Here is a 20,263-nt window from a genome sequence, read left to right as displayed (position 1 = left end):
GGGCAAAGGGATGCCAATGCAGACAAATACAACGGTGCGGAGGGGTATTAAACCTGGTGTGTTTTTGGTGATAGAGAGAAGGACAAAAGGGGTGCCAGGAGGGGCAGAGGATAGACCTGGCAGGGGAGGAGGGTAACGTAGGAAGCCCCAGGGGGTTAGAGGTGAATACTGAACAAAAGGAGACTCAGGGGAGGGGGGCATCTGAGAGACAGCAACAGGCAGGGGCATCTACAGGCAAAAGGGTCAAAGATGGAGAGGGGTAGAAAGGGGCAGATAAAGAGACCATCTTTCGGGCAGCAGCCCAGGGGACCTGGAAGCAAAAACAGCTCAGTCTTGGGGTAATTATCCAACAAAAACATGATAAATCCTCCAGCATCAGGGGGCACCAGTTAAAGGGGTACAGGGGTACAGGTGGGGGGGCAGGGAGCATGTAGGGGAGGCTGGGGGTATCAGAGGAAAAGAGCAAAATATCCAAGATTAAAAAAATAGAATCCTACCAGAGAGAGCAGAGAGATGCGGCAGATCCTGGAGAGGAGAGAGAGTCAGGAGGAGGGGAGGGGGAGTAGCAGGCAGGAGAGGGGCAGGGAGACTGGGGCTGGGGAGAGACGAAGGGAGGCTGAGGCTGGGGGGAGAGAGGCAAGGAGGCTGGGGGAGAGAGGCAGGGAGGCTGAGGCTGGGGGGAGAGAGGCAAGGAGGCTGAGCCTGGGGGGAGAGAGGCAAGGAGGCTGGGGGATAGAGGTAAGGAGGCTGAGGCTGGGGGAGAGAGGTAGGGAGACTGAGGCTGGGGGAGAGAGGCTAATGCTGGGGGAGAGGGGTAGGGAGAATGGGGGAGAATCAGGGGTGTGTGGGGCAGATATTGTGTGGACACAAAGCAACAGGAGGGCATAACTACACACATCACAACACAAATAACAACACAGACAAGAGCAACACTGCACGAGTACGCAGCCTGGTGCGTGAGATACAACGTAACACAACCTGTACACCAGTCCAAATCTACAACAGAACCACAGTCCACCACGTCATGGTGTATCACACACACACACACTGCCTGGCAGCACAACACATGCAAACACAACATTAGTGTATCATAACACACACAGCCCAGTGGTGCCATCTGCTTACAGCACAGCACTACACAACAACAAAATAATAATAAATAACACAAAGTAACATAACACACAGCAACACAACACACTGACACAATGTAACAGCCAGTGACACAGCTCTATAACCTGGCACTGCCAGCACGGTAGTGTGTATGTGTGCCGCAGAGAGCATTGGCACTAAACCAGTGATAATATATGGCGCGAGCGGTACGGTGCCCGGCGGCTGCTGCATTATGTTGCTGTGACCGGCAGCGCGCTTGGCGTGTGTGTTTGTAACCTTGCGTAGCAGCCCTGCAGTATTCTGCATAGGAAACCACACAGGGCCGCAGTACCAGTCCAGGGAGGGCCAGGGGCTCGGATAGCATCCCACGGGCACAGTGCATGTTGGCAACAGTTGGAAATTCTCAGAGGGGCGAGTGGGAGATAAATGTTCACAGCTGCTGTGGAACCTCTTAGTCCACAGGCCTACTCCTCTTTGGATCTCTGCGTAAAGCAGAATTGGGAAAGTGAGTCCAGAAGGGCCGTAACATCTCTGGAATTGTAGCCTACAACCCCGGTTTCCCTGTGGCTCTGATGGCCTGAAAAGTCCTCGGCATAAACAGTAACTCACACCCTTTGCACCATCACACCTGGACGGTCTTCACTTACGGGATTTTACAGCAAACTCTGTGGTTTTTTTTAAAGGGAAAGAGTAGTTTTTATTAAGAATAAAAACCCAGATTCATATTAATTATTAACTTCTTCTAAGAGAAGTAATCACTAGAACCCCCTGTGTGTGGGGGTGTATGCCCCAAGTGCCATTCATCACGCTGATATAGACCTCCAGCCTTGAGGCGGTGACCTCCAGTGCCGCCGCCGTATCGCAGACTCGCAGGTCTGTGTGCATCTGCTGCGGAGCACTAAGCTGTGTCTGTGTGATGAGTCTGTGCTGACGCTGCAGAGCGCCCCGGGGTAACACGCTGAGCGCTGGTGACGTCATGTGCCGGCGCTCAGCGTCCGGTGTACGCCCCTGCATTGTACCCCTGAGCCCTCTCTCCCCAATCAGAAGGGGCTATTTTGCCTCTTTAATTCCCACTTAATTAATAAAGATACAGCAAGAACATAACAAAATCTGAACTTGTTCCATTATGACCGATGCGGTTTAACGTTAATAAATAGCAGATCCCGCACTTTGCCGACCCGTCCCTGTAAAAAGGACGTGGAAGGACACGCCTCCTGCACGACTGTTTCCAAAATACTCTTTTGTTTGGAAAAATATTGTTCTGCTTTTATATACAAACATGTGGGAGACCTGAGTCATAGTCGCTCCGTAAAATAAGATCACTCATCGGCCCCGCAAACCACGCGTTTCCTTAAATAACTTTCTGACAAAATAAATCGACCAATCGAAAGCTTCGGGGGCGGCTGAGATACTTTATTCCAGAACTTCCAGTTTTTATGCCCCAAATTTCTGTCTTTTTTCCCCAATTTCAGAGTCTCAGAGGGAAAGGGCAGATTCTTAGGTTTCTTTTTACCCCAATCATAAGGTGTCAGGGTGAATGGGCAGGTTCTCAGAGTCTCACAGTCTGGAGCCGACCGCTCTATATTCTCCTCTGATTTAATGATATCTGAGACTCCTGATTGGTGCTTTTCTCCCTGCTATATCACAGCTGGAATCCCTGCTTGAATGCAGGTGACTTAATTCCAAATACCTTTGCCTCCAGACCAGTCACGGTTATTTCTCATGCTTAGACATTGAAAGGTGGTATTTTTGTTCTTAAATCCTCTGAACTGGGAGACTCAGAAGGCTTTCTGTGTTTGCGGATGAAGCTTAAGACCTCCCATGATTGACAGGGCGGTGACAGCCCTGCCTGCGATCAGCTGAGTACACAGTCCCTCTCCCTAACACGTGACGTGCTGTATGTACACAGGCAGGGAGTGCCAGGTCCAGAGAGCAACTGCACCCCCACCCCTCCGTTACCAAGCAGGAAACGGCCTACAATAAATACATGTGGAACTACCCTTGCCATGTCTTGATCTATACATTGTGCTGGTTGATGGAAAATACACAGCTCTATAGATGCTCCTGGTTTTCTAATGGCCATTTTCAGCTTTTACCCACATTGTATGGGGCCCCGATTTGTACAGGTAAGTTAATAGAGTTATTTATCCCTGGAGGTCAAGGCTCTGTTCCTCACATGGCTCTGCGAGGGCGGTTACTTGTGGAATCTACCATGACCACTGACATTGGTGGGGGTGTAAGTTTGTCCACACATACACGTCTATTCACACTAAAAATAAATATAACATTAGTAAACATAAAAATACTACCCCTATCTTCAGACATTTCATATTTTCATTTATTTCGTAATTTAAAAAAACAAACATTTAAAAAAGCTTTAAAATGGGCAGTTTATCAGGAAAGAGCAGTTAAGGGCATGATAGGATATCCCATCCCATCCACAACACCCGTGTACCACAACACATGATTTACTAATGATCGGCTTGTTTTAAGCTATTAAAACAATACAAATAATAATTTTAGCATTCTAAATATTTTTCTTTATTATATTTTTGCCCTTACCCCAGGATTCCTGTTTTCTCCTGGGTTATAATACGACGGTTATTTCAAGCTGATTGGCTCTCATCATTTCTGTAAACAGCCTGCGGGTTAATTTGTGGCGTGACGCAGAATTGAGCTGAAAATTAATTTGTTCCTATTATTTTTTTTATAAACCCCACAGACTGGTAAACAATTATAGCCTAAAGTTACTGAGTTTTCTAACTTTTGTAACGGGAAGGGTTGCAGTAAAGTAGTCTTCCCAGAACGGCCATTCCATAGGGATATCTCTGTAAGCTGCATGCTGCCATTCGGAATTCTGACACCCGCTTTAAACTCATTTTACTAGCGTAGGAATTTTCTATACCGCTGACATGTCCTTGTCAAACGTTGACCTTCTGTGTATAGAATTCATAGATTTTTTACGGCAGATATTTTGTTGCATCATGTTTGAGCGCTAAATTAAAGGCCAGAAAATTTGGGTTTTTAAAGTTTTTTTTTAAAACTGATTACAAAATGTTACTAGTTTTTACAGCACAATTTGATACATATTAACAAAATTGTCTGGGTAACCCTAAAAATGGTCCCTTATTATCCTCCATCAATCGTTAACCCGTAATAACATTTCCTGGGCCTCCCCATTGCTTATAAATAAATTCCAGAACATTAAATATCTTTATTTAATGGACGCTTTCGAGCCTGACATTTATTATTATTGATTATTATTATTATTATATTTTATTTCACACCTGAACTTTTCGTGTAGAATTTTTTTTTCAAAGGAAAATAACTTTGATAATTTGGGCCTCGTGTCAACAGTCGCACCTTTAATAAGATTTTAAGATAACATTTAAATTTTAATGGCTACATAAGCCGCGTCCACATTGCTTTACCCAAAGTGCCAATTATTTGGTTATTATTCATAGGTTTAATTGATGCCTTGTTGCTTTTGGATTGAAGCAGCGGCGCTATTTATACCCCCCCCCATCATTGGAAGAATGAAGGGTTAACATGGAAATTTAAAGGGTTAATTTTGTGATTTTTGCTTGGTTCGTCTCATGCTTATAGGTGTCTCTGCGGGCGAGCGTGACCAGCGGGTGTTACGATGGATCTCTGCAAGGAAGGCCCGCTCTTAAAAATGTTATTATTCAGCATTGTTTTTTTGGGGGATAAAATTGGTTTTAGAGGAAGGTTTTACTCACCGACGTTCCTCCTTCTGGTGAAGCCGATGCCGAGAAATGCAGAAGCCTCGGTTCTTATGTTTTGTTGCGAGGGGGAGTACGGTTATCTGTACACCGCCAGATATCAGGCGATAGGAGGAGTGCAATCTCCATCTAGTGTCCAAAATGGAGAGGCGCAGATAGCTTTATTTATTTTTTTACATTTTTTTACCTTTAAACATGCATGGGATAGGCATACAGCTATGCTGAATATATAGAGGGTGGTAAATAAGAGGAACAACCTACCGGCAAAAGTGGTAGAGGTTAATAGAGGGGGGGTATTAAACATGCATGGGGTAGACATACGGCTCTTGGATCTAAGATGAGACCAACGACTGATTAAGGTTTGAGTCTTTACAGCAGGAGAAACGGGAGACTAGACGTCACGTCAGCTACTTCTACAAGAACCTCAGAATTACTATATTATTATATCAACCTGACAATGGAAACTATGTCACATTATATGTAGGTCTCACTGCTGCCACTAGATGTCACTATACTAATGAGACGTAATGTTCCCTGCATACCATACTGCCCCCTGCAGGTCAATTCATATATTTATTTATTAAGCGCCAACAAATGGCATGGTGCTGTACAATTTAAATGGGGGGGGCGGTTAACACATACATAACAATATACACTAACACATACAGACAGAACAGGTGTTGAGGACCCTGACCGTGTGTGGCCATCTAGCCTTATGGTACCCTTATACAAAGGTCCTGGCAGGAATGGCTGGCTTTTGAGGATCCTGCTCGTGAGTTTACACCAATAGGCATAAAACACTAATTAATATAACCGGGGAGATAATCCTCATCCAGAATAGAAAACAATCTCTAATTTGTACAAGTGGAGCATCTTATTTCGAAGGTCTGGGTTTTCAGAGATCATTCGTAGCCGGAACTGTGATTTATTGAGGAAGATTTCCTTCTGTAGGAAATTTCAGCCTGTCCCACTATAAAAAAGAATACCAAACATAAAGAGAAGCTTAATTGATATCATTAGAGTTTCACCCTCAAATTAAAACTGGAGGTTGTGAGGCTGATTATAACCCAACAGTGTTACCCAGGAGAGTAACAACCCCTTGGGGAGGAAAACAGGGGGGGGGATTATATAAAATGGATTTCCAAGCAATGTAGACTCATCCCGATCTGTATAATTAGAATAATTTTGTACCGTGGAGGGGTTTGAACCGTGTTTGTGAAGAAACACCTGTGCGAAACGCGTAAGGCAATTAACATTCCTCACCAGAAAACTTCTACATGTAAAACTATTTTAAAATGCCTAAACTCTATCATTCTAGTTTAAATAATTCATGCTAGACACAATGTTATACAGATACAGCTATGAGAAAAGGCAGAGCGAAACGCGCCAGGGTCAATGTTTCTTTCAATCCTTATCGCCAATCTTTCCTTTTTAAAGGATTATAATGAATCAATTGTGAACCATCTGGTTGAACCGTGGACAGTGCCGGAGACTCATCCTACTGCTTATTTTGTTAATTATTTCTACATAAGTATTCATTTATTGGCCATAAGGGTACATAAAGACATACAAATATTCTATTAAAAATATATAATGTGGAAGCGGCTTACAAAATCTATTTTTCATAGAAATGATTCCAAAATAAACATTTATTTAGATTGATTTATACAAGAATATATAGCACAATTCACCAAATCCTTATTATTTCATAAAAAGAAAGCGATGGGCTCATAAGATAACAATTTTCTCATGTCTTATTGGGGGGCGGAAATGAAAACTAAGAAAGAAGAACCAAAAACAATAAGTTACTCGCTGTTTCATAAATTATTTCTTGAAATATTTTTATAGTTTTATGGTATAAATCTTCATTTTCGTCCTTGTAACGATTATAATTCTGGAGGCACTTGGGAAGGCAGAACGAAACATGAAACATTCTTGAAGACAATGTATCACAAATTATGAATTTGGAGAAACAAGTTCTTCTGTCCCAAATGGACTCTTAATCGAGACCTAGAACTTTCTTTTTTGGGACAATAATCCTCAAGATATCCGTGTTAGGAAAAGCATGGCCCATCCCGCAATACTTTTGCCCAATCACCATGGTAACGAAACAATAGTCTGAAAATTGGTGATTCAAAATGAATATTTGATTCTTCCTTCCTATCTCTTAATATTTTTCTTCCCATGACAATATTTTTGGTTCTAGAGTAGTTGATACAATTTATAGAGATTTAACCTTAAAAATGTCTCTATTTTTTTTTTAAAAGGAAAATCTTATTTTGAGTAGGATTATGACATCGACGTATTTAAGTTACCGGCGTTGTCGGTTTGAAAATAAAAATAAAGCGAAAACAATTTTTTTTGTTTCCATTTTGATGGATTTCCTGTAATTTTTTTTTATTTATTTATTTTTTTTACCAAGTAACCCCCCAAAAATACACGTTTTTCCAAAAAAAGTCTAACCGGCTGCTAGAAAGAAGAACGTTTCTTTGCCAAAGAAAGCAGAATTTATTTTGGAAGCTCTTTAGATTTGGTCTTTGTATTGGAGGAAAATCTTTGGATCCCATGTTCCAAAACCAAATTAAAATATTCAAGCTTTCATAACGAAGAGACAGTGATGTCAGATTCCCCTGAGCGGGCCGAGCAATGCCAGAAGCCCATCGCAGGTTCCTTCAGGACGATGGAGGATGTCCACCTTCCCACCACGCTCTACGTCTTAGCTGTTATAGAGAGGAACCATTCTGGATATTTCCTTTCTACAGATGGGACATTTTTGGGGGGCAGGAAGAGCTTGGTAACATTCGTAACAGGAGCAGACGTGGCCGCACTCAAGGAACACGCAGGATTTCTCGTTACTCAGGCAGATGACGCACAGGTTGCGAACGTCCTCGCCGCCTTCTTTCTCCACCCGAGCCGTCGCCGCTTGAAACTCTCTCTGAAGCTTCTTCAAGCGCTGCTTCTCCTTGTGATGCCGGTACTGACGTCTCAAGATGAAGAACAGGCTGACGCAGGTGGCGAAACCGAAAACCAAACTCAGAATCCTCCAGAGCCGGACCTGAGCTTCTTGTTTCTTCACCAACGCTTCGAAATCCAGGTTGCTCAGGTAATACCGCATGTCCGCTTTCGGAGGCTGCAGCTTAATAATTTTGTTATCTAGAACCAACTCCCCCACGCCGGTTATGGTGGCACCGGTTTTCAGCATCTCTTCTGTTTCTTGGACTCCCTTGGGACGCTCTCCGAGGATGTAATGGCCCACGGCGTCGGTGAACGACTGCACCGCTGGGTGGAACTTCTCGTACACCATCTCAAGAGCCAACTCGGTGGCGTCTAAGGGTTTTACCACCCTTACCCCGGGTCCGACGCCGTCATCGGGTACCAGGTCAAAGAGGACCGTGTTTGTTCTTTGGTGGATAATTTTCTCATAGTCATTCCTAAGGAAATCAGAAAATAAACGGAAATATTTATACAAAAATGGAGTGGAGCGGGAGTTACAATCGTTGGATCCGGTGTGACCGGGGGCCGGCGCGGATACCCACCACAGATGAGTGGTTCTGTTCCAAACCATCTTGTGTTCCTTCAGCGACAGCCGCTGGATCACGCCTTTGCAGTTTTCCACAAATTGGCTGTTTAGAGAGTCCTTTACAGATTTCACAACCCCTGGAACACAAAGACAAGCCATGAACGGACCGCCGGAAATCCACCACAGGGTCTGCTTTATTCCGGAAAAAGGGAATCCTGCCCACCTTCAATAACCGCGTACGGGACGCATCTACCGGGCAGCTCCAGGAGGATGCTCTGAAGGTCATCGCTCAGCGATATCTTCCTGGCTCCCTTAACATTAACAACAAAATACGAATTCATGGAAAGTTATTTAGAATCTCCGGCTCCGACAGCCATCAGAGTCACCGCCAATACAACTCATGCAATTTCCCATGATCCCTCAGTGCAGACGGCATCGGAATCCCATTGGTCGGCCCGAGCAGGAAGTCGCAAGCCGCTTCCTGTTCTCTCCCTGCGGTGTTTTAGCGCACGGCGCATGAGCCTCTAGCGCTAGAGATTGTTTCCAGCCGCGCAGGCCCCTCCGTAAATAAAGTCGCCCCGAGTGCCTAGCGGCAGGTTGGCGACGGCACCTTACCTTTAGGGTCCGCGCGGAGTTGTATTTACTACGGTAGATGGAATAAAACAGGGCAGTTGCAGCCGAGCTGGAGGCCAAGAGAATGACCTGTCCGAGGGAAGGACGCCCGCCGGTCTCCATTCCTACAGAGAGAGGTAAAGGCGCACACTTACCCTGCCGACTGGGAGTATTAGGAGTAGAATGCCGTTTATCACATGACTGCAAAGGATTGGGAGCTTCACGGATTGTTACGCTCCATGAAACTTCCCAGAAATGGGTGGTTTTTTTCAATTTAAAGCAGATATATTGAGGAAAGAGTTAAATTTGGGGTCTTACCCATAAGACCTACTTTTTAGTGCAAGCTATATAGAAAAAAAGTCTTTTTTTTTGGGGTAGGGAAACTACCAACCAATTACCAGAGGCAGATGTCCCCAGACCAACATGTCACCTGCCCAATCGGTTATAGGCAGGGGGTATTCAGGGGCACTCCGAGTAATCTTTGGGGTAGTGATAACCCTTGATACCCCTATCATTTATAAGTAAACTTTATTAACCCTTTGAAGCTGCTGTCTTTCCACGTCCATCAGATCGAAGGAGAAGCTGTATTTGGCGCACATTGTTGCCGCAGCAGAAGCTCATTGCAGCCAGCAGTACTGTAACGATCTCAGACGTTGCTGTGTTAATAAATCTATTTGTTTTGCTTTGGCAGATACAATGTATCAGCCGATACGGATACGTTCTAAAATCTAAACATAACTCCATCTGCGTGTCAAACATCCGCATTACTTTATATAACAGGGATAGAACGCGGGCTCACGATAAATACGACTTTGTAACTTTGTGTTTAGCGTATTATTTAGTAGCCCGGTGCCGAAGCGGATTCTTTTCTTCCTGCCATCGTCCACATGTCGGCATTGAAATGGTTAAACTGACACGGGTAGACTCTTGCTTGCCTGACTGGATTCCAGAGTTGGGAGATATCGGAGTAAAAGATGCGCTAATACCCCCACAGCATCGCTTAGCACACGTTAATACTGATGTCACTTGTTGCCCCCTGAGCTGCCGGTAACACTTCACGAAGGGGATGACCTTGCCCCTCATGCCCCCAGTGCTACATGTAAGAGGTCATTGTTAAAATATAGCATTGGAAGCAAAGCGACCGACAAATACAATTAATACACTTAAAGAGGTCCGCTGCCCCCTCTCCAGCAATTGCCATATTTGCCCTATGGCCTTTCCACACCTGCCCCTACTATTGGGGGTCTCGCTCCATACAGCTCTCTGTCCCCGAGCCCCCTTTGTCACGCAGCTGAGCTATGACACCATGCACCCCACACACTGCCCGGCACTGAAAGAGTTAAGCCTTGTCCCCTTACCCCTCTCTGTCACTCACTTCCTGCCCCGGCCAGGCGCTGACTGATGACGTGCAGTGAGGGCATGAAGCTACCCCCGCCCACACATGCTCCCGGGAAGCTGTCACTCATCAGACAGCCGCCCCGATCTGGGGTCGCATTACGCCGCAGTCCCCGCCCCGCACCGGCCGTTTAACTATTACACGACCAGACGCACCCCTTCCTCGCCTCTCTCCGCCTGGAACGCCGGGGAAGGGCCGGCTGAGAATTCACAGCATTTTCCAAAGAGTAGTAGATGCCTGGAATAGACTTCCAGCGGAAGTAGAACATGCAAATACAAGAAAGAATGCTTGGGATCAAAAGGATAAGGGGATTCATGCAAACACCCCCATTGTACAGCGCTGTGGAATATGATGGTGCTATATAAAACAAACGATAATAATAATAATAATATTATGCCTCTATTTCCCATGGTCCTGTTGTCTCCCCGCGTTGGTTTAGCGGACGGCGCATGAGCCTCTAGCGCTAGAGATTGTTTCCAGCCGCGCAGGCCCCTCCGTAACGCTATTATCACAGATATCTCAAAGCGACGGGGCGATTTAACCCCGCGATGGCGGCTCCTGCATACAGCACAGCGGAGAATAAGAGGAATTCTTGTTCATTCAAGCTTAAGAAAATGAAAAAAAAACATGAGCAACATGTAGTTTATACTTAGGGAGTAGTAGATAAGTGGAACAGGCTCCCAGCAGCGGGGTGTTGAATGATCTGGAACGTGCCATTTCCTGGTACGGTTCAGATACAAGAAGTTACAGCAGAGTCAAGAAAAGGCAAATATTTATTTCTATATTAATTCCCCATGCGTGGCAGTTTCCATGGCAACCCTATGAAGTTGGTTATTTGACATCAATTTTCGAAGTTTAGTTACCGTAGAAACCGAACACGGCTGTTATATATATAGAACGTTTTCTGCCGCCGCGTCATTTCCATTCATTTTTGTTATGAAAACCCATTTAATTATCGAATATTTTACGCAGGGACTTTTATTACGGGCAGGTTGGGCCGACGCGGCGATTTACAAATAGGTCACAATACGAGACCCAGCCGGCAGATCGGCCCCCCGTCGGCCCCCGTCTAGTCGCCCGTTTCTCCTGCTGTAAAGACTCAAAGCTTAATCAGTCGTTGGTCTCGTCTTAGATTCAGGAGCCCATGCATGTTTAATACCCTCGCTGTATTACACTCTACCACCTCTGCTGGGAGGCTGTTCCACTTATCTACCACCCTCTCAGTAAAGTAAAACTTCCTAAAACGTATAAGGGGTTCAGGATTGAGCAGCCAATTGGCTACCCAGTGCTCCCATATGGAATTCTGACAGTAGGTACTCATTCCCCGACGCGCCAACTGTGTTCAAGCATCTGTGTGATTAACTCGGCCGCACGATGCTGTGAATTGCCCCTGGAAGCCCCTGAATGCCCCTCAATGCCCCCAGGCATCTGCATTTATTTACTAAAAACCTTGCTACATTTCATATCATTCTTGTTACATCTCTCTGTTTAAACAAACAAACAAACCATTGTTTTGAAACAAAGCGAAACTCTATTCCCAGCGCAGAACACAGGGGGTTAAATTATTTAAATGCCCCCCTTTTTTTTAAATATACATAATTACAAGATTTGGGGAGAGAAGAAAAAAAAAGATGAATAGCCTATATTAACCCCTTAAATGCCAGAAGGGGGCTCCAGGGGTTATGCATGGGGGTATTTGTTTTTCTCATTGAATGGGGTTTGGGTAGCTGCCCCCCCCCCACCTCCCCTGCTCTTTAACCTGTTGTGGGGCAAGAGGGGCAGTTAATGGAGTAGCAGGGGAGGTTGTGTGGGGAGTGGAACTGCTAGGAGGAGGAAGGTCCACGTGTCTTCTCTTCTACCCTCCCATAGCTAGGAGGCAATTCACATCCATCTGCTGCTTAAAGCCTCCTCGCCCAGAGCCACTGGTGGACCTGATGAAATCCTCTGCCCTGGCCAAGGACCCTTGCCAAGCATGCTGCCCTGGAGGAGAAACAAGTTCGTCCTGGTCAAGACAGAGAAGAAGGGCAAAGCTCTGAGTTACTCCTCTGCCCTGTCCTTGTTCCTGCGTTCCTGCCCTGACCTCCTGCCCCAGTTGCCCCTGGGCAGTGTCTTCAGCCCCAGGAAGCAGAAGGTGGAGCTGAATAAAGAAGAGCCATCTTACACGGTGTGGTACCTGGGCAATGCTGTGACCCTCCAGGCCAAAGGAGAAGGCTGCACCCAGGACTGTGTCCAGAAGATCTGGCAGAAGAGTGAGTTTGGGGGCTTCAGCACCAAAATGAAGATGACTTTGGGGGGTTTTGGGATCAGGATGACCCCCTGCCCCAGGGGCTCCAGGAAAGCGGTGCATTCCTACCTGCTGCACAGGATCACCTACTGCTCAGCAGACTCTGGCCACCCAAAGGTCTTCTCCTGGGTCTACAGGCACCAGATCAAGAACAAGGCTGTGGTGCTGAGGTGCCATGCTGTGCTGGTGTCTAGGGCAGAAAAGGCACATGCCATGGCACTGACCCTGGGCCAGACCTCCCTGGCTGCCTTCAACGAGTTTAAGAGGCTGAAGAGGCAAAGTGACTTCAGGAGGGGGCAGCAGGAGCTTCTGGGCAGCTCTGTAGTGCCCCTGATGCCCAAGAGGAAGCTTCTGAATGGAACTTGCCCCTATCACCCATCGGCAGAGAGGATCAAGACTTACCCTAGGCTCAGCTCCATCCTGGAGGAAGAGGAGGATGCAGAGGAAGAGCGGGGCAGCCCGGGGCAGAATTTCACTGCCCAGCAGGAGAGGGACACGATTTTGGAACTGGCCAATGAGCTGAGGAGGCTGAGCATCCAAAGAGCCCTGTGCAAAAACCTCAGCTGTGCCTACAAGCCCCCCACCCAGCTCTGGAAGTGCCCCCTCAGGACTATATGCTGATACTGCACTGTGGGGGTAACCAAGATGCACAGTAGATGGGGGGCAACTGGTGTCAGATACTCCCCCCCCCCCCATGGGAGGTTATCCATTCTATTTAATTCAGGATCAGGTGCAGATAAATCCTCATCTGCTGCAGAACATCTTGGGCAGGAGAGCTGCCAATCTGCTTTCCTTCAATTAGATTGCCAGCTCTTCTCCCCATGTGTTATTAACTATACCGCTGCCAGGTCACTCCCCATCATCACCATGCGCCAGGGGTTGGTATCTGGATCAGGGAGAGACATTGGAGGCGACTTTGCCTTCACCCAGATGGATCTGGATCTATATATACAATATTGATGATTATTTATTTATTATGTAAATAAATTAACCCTTGATAACATTCAACTCTTGAATTATTTCATATGCGGCAGAACATGGTTGAGGATTTAACCCTCTCAACACCCAAAAGGGTTCTGCAACAGCTCCGTGTGGCCCTAATGGTTTGTATCGTGTGGAACATATCGGCAAATAGCTTTTATTATCATTATTATTATTATTTGGAACTAGTTTCACCTTTTGAACTATTTACTGTAAATGATTATTATCTGTTGTCACTTGAAACACTCTGCGTTTGGTTCCGTCATTCGTTTCTGCAGCCGGATTTATTTTGGGTGTAAATATTTGCCCCTGGGGATTTTTTTTCTCCCAGTAATATAACTCTAGCGAGCACCCTGCCTCTATATTGATCCTTTAAGGGTTAATTATCAGGCAATATACCCCTTTTAGTCCTATCTAAATTTACGGTTACCTCGTTCAAGGTCAAAAGGAAAAAGAAATAGATCACTGATTAACCCGTTCCATGCTGCAGAGGAGATAAAAGACCTGCGCTCTGGCTATCAGCAGGTTAATACATTTTACTTCCACCCCAAAGGGTTAAAATTCATTTTGACGTCTTTATTTGCCTTTGAATGCATGCCTGAGATCCACACATGCCTGCGGCTGCTGATACTGTCATAAAACACACAGTTTGTGTTAAAAAAGTACCTTTTAACCCCTTTCTGCCCATGAATGAATATGTGTAGCCGTGATGCAAACTGTTTTATGGTTGCGCTTCTTTAGAGCTTTTACCGGTAGACATGGTGTCACTCATACCCGGGCTTTCTAAATTTATCTGAATGGCTTTTCTTTCCAGTTTTCCAAACCTGGAAATTAGAAAACGGCGTTAAAATATGGAATATCTGTAGATTTGAAAACACACTTCCACTTAGGGGTTAAGTTTAAATAATACGACGGCTTTTTCCGGGCTCTTTAAGTTCTTTGCTCCTCGGATGACATCTCTAAAGCCCCCAAAAACAGCTTTTCACCCTAAAATACGAGCTTTTCACCCTAAAAACCTAAAGGCATGATATAGACCATCAAATATAATGTGGGAATGCGGGGGTTAAATTATTTTAAATTGTTATTTATGGTTTTCTTGTAGCGCCATCATATTGCGTAACGCTGCAATAATCATTAATATGGGGTTTTTTTTAGACAAAATCGACAAATGTCCTCGACTTCGTCATTTCCTCCGGATTCGGGAAAATATATTTTTTTGTGTTTGCCGAGAAGGACTTCCTCGCGAGATAAAACGCTTCAAAAAGAGCCTAAAAACATAAAAATAAACCGGAAAAAAAACCCTAAAAAAATCCCTGAAATCCCCCAAAACAGGAACTCTGTCTCTAAATTAGGAAATGTAACCAATTTAATGCTGCGTTAATGTTATTAATTCACGCATTTTTAGTAAAACTATTAAAAGAAGCCCACGGCTTTAAATCTTTTTTTTATTGCATTAATAAAATTAGCCGAAGAATTCTCATTCCGTAACACAAAAGTACATTAAATATCGATCGCCCGCCTGCCGAGCCCTGCGTCAATAATTACACTTTCCTTTTAGTTAAATGTTTTCATGGAAAAGTCATTTTTAAAAAAAAAACAAAAAAACCCACAAATATTTGTAATGAAATATTTCCCAGCAGCCGCTGCCACCCGCGCCCGGAAATCTTCACTTTCGGGCAATATTTTGGACAAAAATCCGACTCCTCAAGGAGAAGATTAAGGTCAACGGACCGTTGGTGGCCGTGATTTATATCTGCGGTGCGGAATATGCTTGGTACGTGCCTGACCCTTGGCGTGAAAGAAATCCGAGGAACACAAAGGGTTAAAATGCCCCCCCCCCATTTTCCATATTGAAATGTACCAAGAGGTGGGTAGAAGGTCCCCGGGGGGTCGCGTCACATTATACATCGTTATTACTCAGAAGACAATCCATCGGGCAGACTCGGGTTATCGGCATTGTGATGGATGGGAACTGCTGAACGGCATTATGGGAAACAAGAGTTACGCTCCTCATTCAGCAATGAAATGGTTAATGACAAAGCGAAAGATCTACCCCATCAGCGGTGTTTATACCCCAATGTCTTGAGCGGGTCATACGATTTAGCTAATAATGCTTAATTTGATTTAAAAAAAAAAAATAATGGAAAAATCATAAATTTAAAGCATTTGTGGGGAAAAAAAAGGGAATTTCTACTATTTGTAATCAGGTGAGAAAATTCCCTTCCTGGGACCCAATAAGCAACGGAAAAGCAGAAAGTAAGGGGGAGGGGTTACTAGGGGACCCCCCTCAAGTGATATCTACCCCCCCATATCTCTGCTCCTCTGTCTGGCTCCGCAGTCTGCTGGCGCCCGGTTATGACATCACACTCTGACTTCACCATACAATAAGGAGCTACGTCCATTCTGTTAGAGTGTGGAGTCAGACAGCTGGGCCTTATGACCCCAATTATTACCCCACTGGTTCGCCAAGCCTTCCCATGCCCCCCCCCACGGGGTTAAAATACTTCCATAGCTACGTGTGCCTACATAGAACGGCGTGACTCCTATACTAGCGCAAATCTCCAAAGAGAAGGACACGGCATTCGAAAACCAGATGTTCCAGTTCCACTTGATGCCGTCACGACTGTTTCCATGACGACAACCTAAAGCCATCGCGTTAGTAAACACACAAAAAAGGGCTTTCTGGAGGACAAATCGATACGGGGCCAGAAATCATTCCCGTATTCTTTCCGCCAAAGGGCCCACCTGAGGCCACTGATATCTGCCCCTACCGGCATTAACCCTTTGAGTGCCCGATGCCCCGATGTACGAGCAGCACTCTAATTTACATAAATATTTTCACTTGGTTTTTTTTCCCCACCCACACAAAATGTTTCTTTTTTGTTTTTTGTTGTTGTTGATTTGAACAGATTTTCCGTCCTGTAGCGATACGGCGCCTCGGCTGACGTCTCGCTAACGCGGCTTGCTGCCCCCCCTCCCCGAAATAGCCTCTTGTTTATTGTGATGGGTTATTTAAGGCGCACTAATGGGTTGTAATCAATTCGCGGTTTGTTTCTGGCAGGATCTTTTGTTTTCCGACCCATATAAATATTTCACGAGTTTCCCGGTGTCTAAAATAGTTTCCGGAATATTCTCTGGCATGGGGGTTTTTTAGATGTTATCCCGCCCTGCGCGTCCTTCCATAGAGCTTTACATGTTACGCTTATCGGTAACTTTGTATCTTTGGAAGATGCATCCTGGACAGCAGGACTTTTCCACTAAACCCCAGGACATTTGGCAGGCATGGACCTTTGTTCAATATCTCCTTCATCCAAGCCGCCATAAAGAGTTAATCCGCGGCACGTCTTTCTCCACCGCAGGTCGTGACACTTTACCCGATCAATACATTCCCTCGACGTTCCGGGAAGGATTGGAGGAGCCGCGACGTTCTGTCATTCCCAAAGCACCATCGGCTGAAATGAACTCATATATAGAGATGGGGGGCCGGTAATGACTCCCAGGGGCCACGGCCTGAGCCCTTAGCCCCAGCTCGGGATATTTACTGAGAAAGCCCTGAAGAAGAGCCTCGTTCTTGTACTGAAGAACCACAGAACATTCTTGTGTCGTCAGCATCATCATCGCCGTCATTATCACGTAACAGAGAAACGCTCGCTGCTCCTGCACCTTAAGCTGTTTTACGCACGGCAGCCGTCAGACATTTTGGGGTAATTCAGGGTGCAGCCCCTCTCCTCCACCCGCCTGTTCTTTTTACTCTATTAACCCCACTTGTTTTTAACCCCCCATCCACCCCATCCACCCTTCAGTACACGGAAGAAGTCTTTCTTTTTTATTGAAAATTCAAATTTTGGAACATTTAGGGTTCACAGCCCTAAACCTGGTAATCTTCTTTAAATCGTATAAAAACACCCCGTCACTGGGCTTAAATCATCTGAATTCCACCCATTTCTCTGCAATTAGTCACAATGGATATGGATAGTGAGTGTTTAAGGACAGCGTTGGCCAGGGAGGGAAAAGATGTTTGGGGGGTTCCTTATTGCGTTCTAGTTACCCCTGCCCCCTGCTGTAATCTGGCAGCTGTGTGTATTGCATGTAATTCATCACACGACCACCGGGGGCATCTGGTTACAGAAGCAGCTGAGTAACGAGGTACCACCGGCTGGATCCTTGGCAAGGTCTATCTTAGAACCTTCTACAACGTCTCCTTGGAGACAGTCATTTAACGGGGCTATTTTGGGGGGTCCTTGCTCATTTAGGTTGACTATTGCCGGCTGGGTCGTGGGACGTTTTGTTGACGTCTTCGGCCAGTAGAGCCGGATGAAAATCTCAAACAGCCGAATGATCTTCTTAAAATATAGTTCTATAAATCCACTTCTGGAAACTGGCCACGGCCGTGTATACGCCTGGGTATCTGGGGTTTGCACAGCTGTGACCCCACGAAACAATCCCAAATACCCTTCCGTCACATACGAGCGGCCCCCCGGAGTCCCCCTGAAAAATAAGAGAGAAAAACATACATTAAATGCATTTCATCCCTAAGGGACCCTCCGGCCAGTGTCCAAAACCCAACATCGTGTGCAGAACAGCTTCGCTTCTCCTTATCTGAAAACAAACCTCAGCGCGACAAACGGGTAATGGATGAGGCTCCTGGCTTCCCGTAAACCGACGGCCGCGCCACGCGGAGAAAGACGAGATAAAACTATGATTAATGACATCAGGGGCACCGCGTTACTAGGATACCAATCCTTCTCCGAAAATTCCAACTCCGCGAAAACATCGCAAAATGCGACGGCTTAGAAACGCGTTTCGCGGGATCGCGCAGTGTAAGCGGTCGCCACGGTTTGGAAATCACGTTTTTGGGTTAGGATTATTTATAAAATGTTAAAAGTCGCACTTTTTTGGTCAGGTTGTCTAAATTTTTGAGTTTTTGTTTGTAATAAAATCGCCTTTTCTAATGGGATGGAAGGAAGTTTTACTTTACTGAAAGGGTGGTAGATAAGTGGAACAGCCTCCCAGCAGAGGTGGTAGAGGGTAATACAGTGAGGGGATTAAACATGCATGGGATAGGCATACTGCATACCAACATGTCTTCTCCGTGAAGCCGTCTGATACCACGCGTGGCTGCCCCCCTTTACATGCATCCTGTTCCTAAATCTAAAATCGAAGCTCTGCCCCTTTAGATCCCCCAACACCCCCCCCTTCCCTTTCAATGCTCTCCTGGGTTCTGTATCTATTCTGCCCCCTGGTGGTAAGACACTCACCTGACAGGCGTCCTTTCCCCCGGTACTGAATCCCGCACAGATCATATTGCTCGTGATGTGTCCGGCGTACGAAGCAGAAGCATTACACCTCCGGACCGGGACAATGGGCAGCTTAACGCTCCTCAGGGTATCGGACGCCTTCCCCCCGGTCACGCTGGTGTATCCCCAACCAGACACCTGGCACAAGCGGCCCTCACTTGGTGCCAACCCCTGAGCTGGCAGGGGTACAATCGAGACAAAGGAATTATACAGGGCCGGGCGGTTTAGCTGCGGGGCAGAGACATCGTTACCAATAATCTGATACATAATAACCGAAACATTTCAACAGAAGAGCGAAAAGTCGTGATTCACCGGCCGGCCACTAGAGGGCAGTCTGATCCACGCCGGGGCCGCGGAGGGCGAGGGAAGAGTCACAGAAGAAAATTAGGCATTTCAGGAAAGGAGGGACATTTTTGATCGTTTTGGTCTTTGTAGTGGGCTCTGTCGCTCGATGACCCCACTCAGGGGTGAAACTGCAGGCTCCTCACCTTGATTAGCATAATATCCGCATTCTTCGAGGATGGGCTGTAATCAGGATGGGCTACCAGCCTCACCGGGCGGAAGACCTGTTCTGTGCCCTCAAACACAGAGAGAGTGTACTCTCCGGCCACTATTAGCATCTGCTTCTTCCTGGTGGCAAAAGAGGTAAAAACAAATGACACCTTCCTATTCGGTAACATCATGTCCTGCGATGACATCACAAGCCTAATGAAGGGGATGACGTCAGAATGTACCTTTGGATTAAGGAGCTGATATCACAAAACAAATTCAATATATTGAGCTTGAATAGTCAGGATCCCAGGAAACCCCCCAACATAAGTCATCTTGTTACAGCCCCTTAAGAGGTCAAATACAAGATGGCGGAGCGCTTGGCCTCTATGTGGGAACATTAAAGAGGCCTTTCCAAAAAAACAGAGTTTTAAACTGAAATAAACACCTTTAAGTACTAGAAGAACTCGATTCCTTACTGGATTTTGCAGTGGGCGGCTGTGAGGACCCAGAACCTGCTGACCAGGGACCCCCCGCAGAAATGGAGTCCTGTGCTTCTCTTCAAGGAAACGAGATACCGGGTGGAATACGGCGAAACGACGTGTCCTCCTATGATACGCTGCATGCTCCGCAGACCCTCGCCTGAAACTCAAACAATCAACCACAACCGTGTTAGAAGCGTTCACATCCATGGAGTGTCAGGGCCGGCTCCAGGATTTATTGCCCCCCCCAAGGCCCTATTTACTGGTTTGATACCCCAGCCCTGAAATGAAGTAACATGTATGTAATAAACTATTTTGCTTCATCGTATTAACCAGTTAATTGAATTTT

The 20,263-nt window shown here is 45.9% G+C and overlaps 3 protein-coding genes across 3 annotated transcripts; 1 reads left to right on the top strand and 2 right to left on the bottom strand.

The window, feature by feature from the left end:
• Positions 1 to 7,569: 7,569 nt before the first annotated feature.
• On the bottom strand, positions 7,570 to 9,108 carry LOC149275668 (mitochondrial ubiquitin ligase activator of nfkb 1-like). Its single transcript, XM_089504476.1, has 4 exons — positions 8,989 to 9,108; positions 8,597 to 8,684; positions 8,390 to 8,510; positions 7,570 to 8,284 (listed from the first exon to the last, which is right to left on the bottom strand). The coding sequence occupies exons 1-4, from the start codon at positions 9,106 to 9,108 to the stop codon at positions 7,570 to 7,572; spliced, it is 1,044 nt and encodes a 347-aa protein (XP_089360602.1).
• Positions 9,109 to 12,353: 3,245 nt separating this feature from the next.
• Positions 12,354 to 13,286, top strand: LOC149275667 (protein FAM43B-like). The gene has a single exon (XM_089504450.1). It carries the CDS (start codon positions 12,354 to 12,356, stop codon positions 13,284 to 13,286), a length of 933 nt encoding a protein of 310 aa, XP_089360576.1.
• Positions 13,287 to 17,990: 4,704 nt separating this feature from the next.
• LOC149275666 (trypsin-3-like) lies at positions 17,991 to 20,057 on the bottom strand. Its single transcript, XM_089504466.1, has 4 exons — positions 19,912 to 20,057; positions 19,432 to 19,573; positions 18,905 to 19,171; positions 17,991 to 18,134 (listed from the first exon to the last, which is right to left on the bottom strand). Exons 1-4 carry the CDS (start codon positions 20,055 to 20,057, stop codon positions 17,991 to 17,993), a joined length of 699 nt encoding a protein of 232 aa, XP_089360592.1.
• Between the last annotated feature and the right edge of the window lie 206 nt (positions 20,058 to 20,263).

This window comes from Sceloporus occidentalis, unplaced genomic scaffold (assembly GCF_023333645.1).
Source record: "Sceloporus occidentalis isolate IW3139 unplaced genomic scaffold, rSceOcc1.0.p SCAF_271, whole genome shotgun sequence".
NCBI lineage: Eukaryota > Metazoa > Chordata > Lepidosauria > Squamata > Phrynosomatidae > Sceloporus > Sceloporus occidentalis.
Note: the sequence above shows the minus strand (reverse complement) of the source record. Positions and strands in the feature narration are given on the sequence as shown.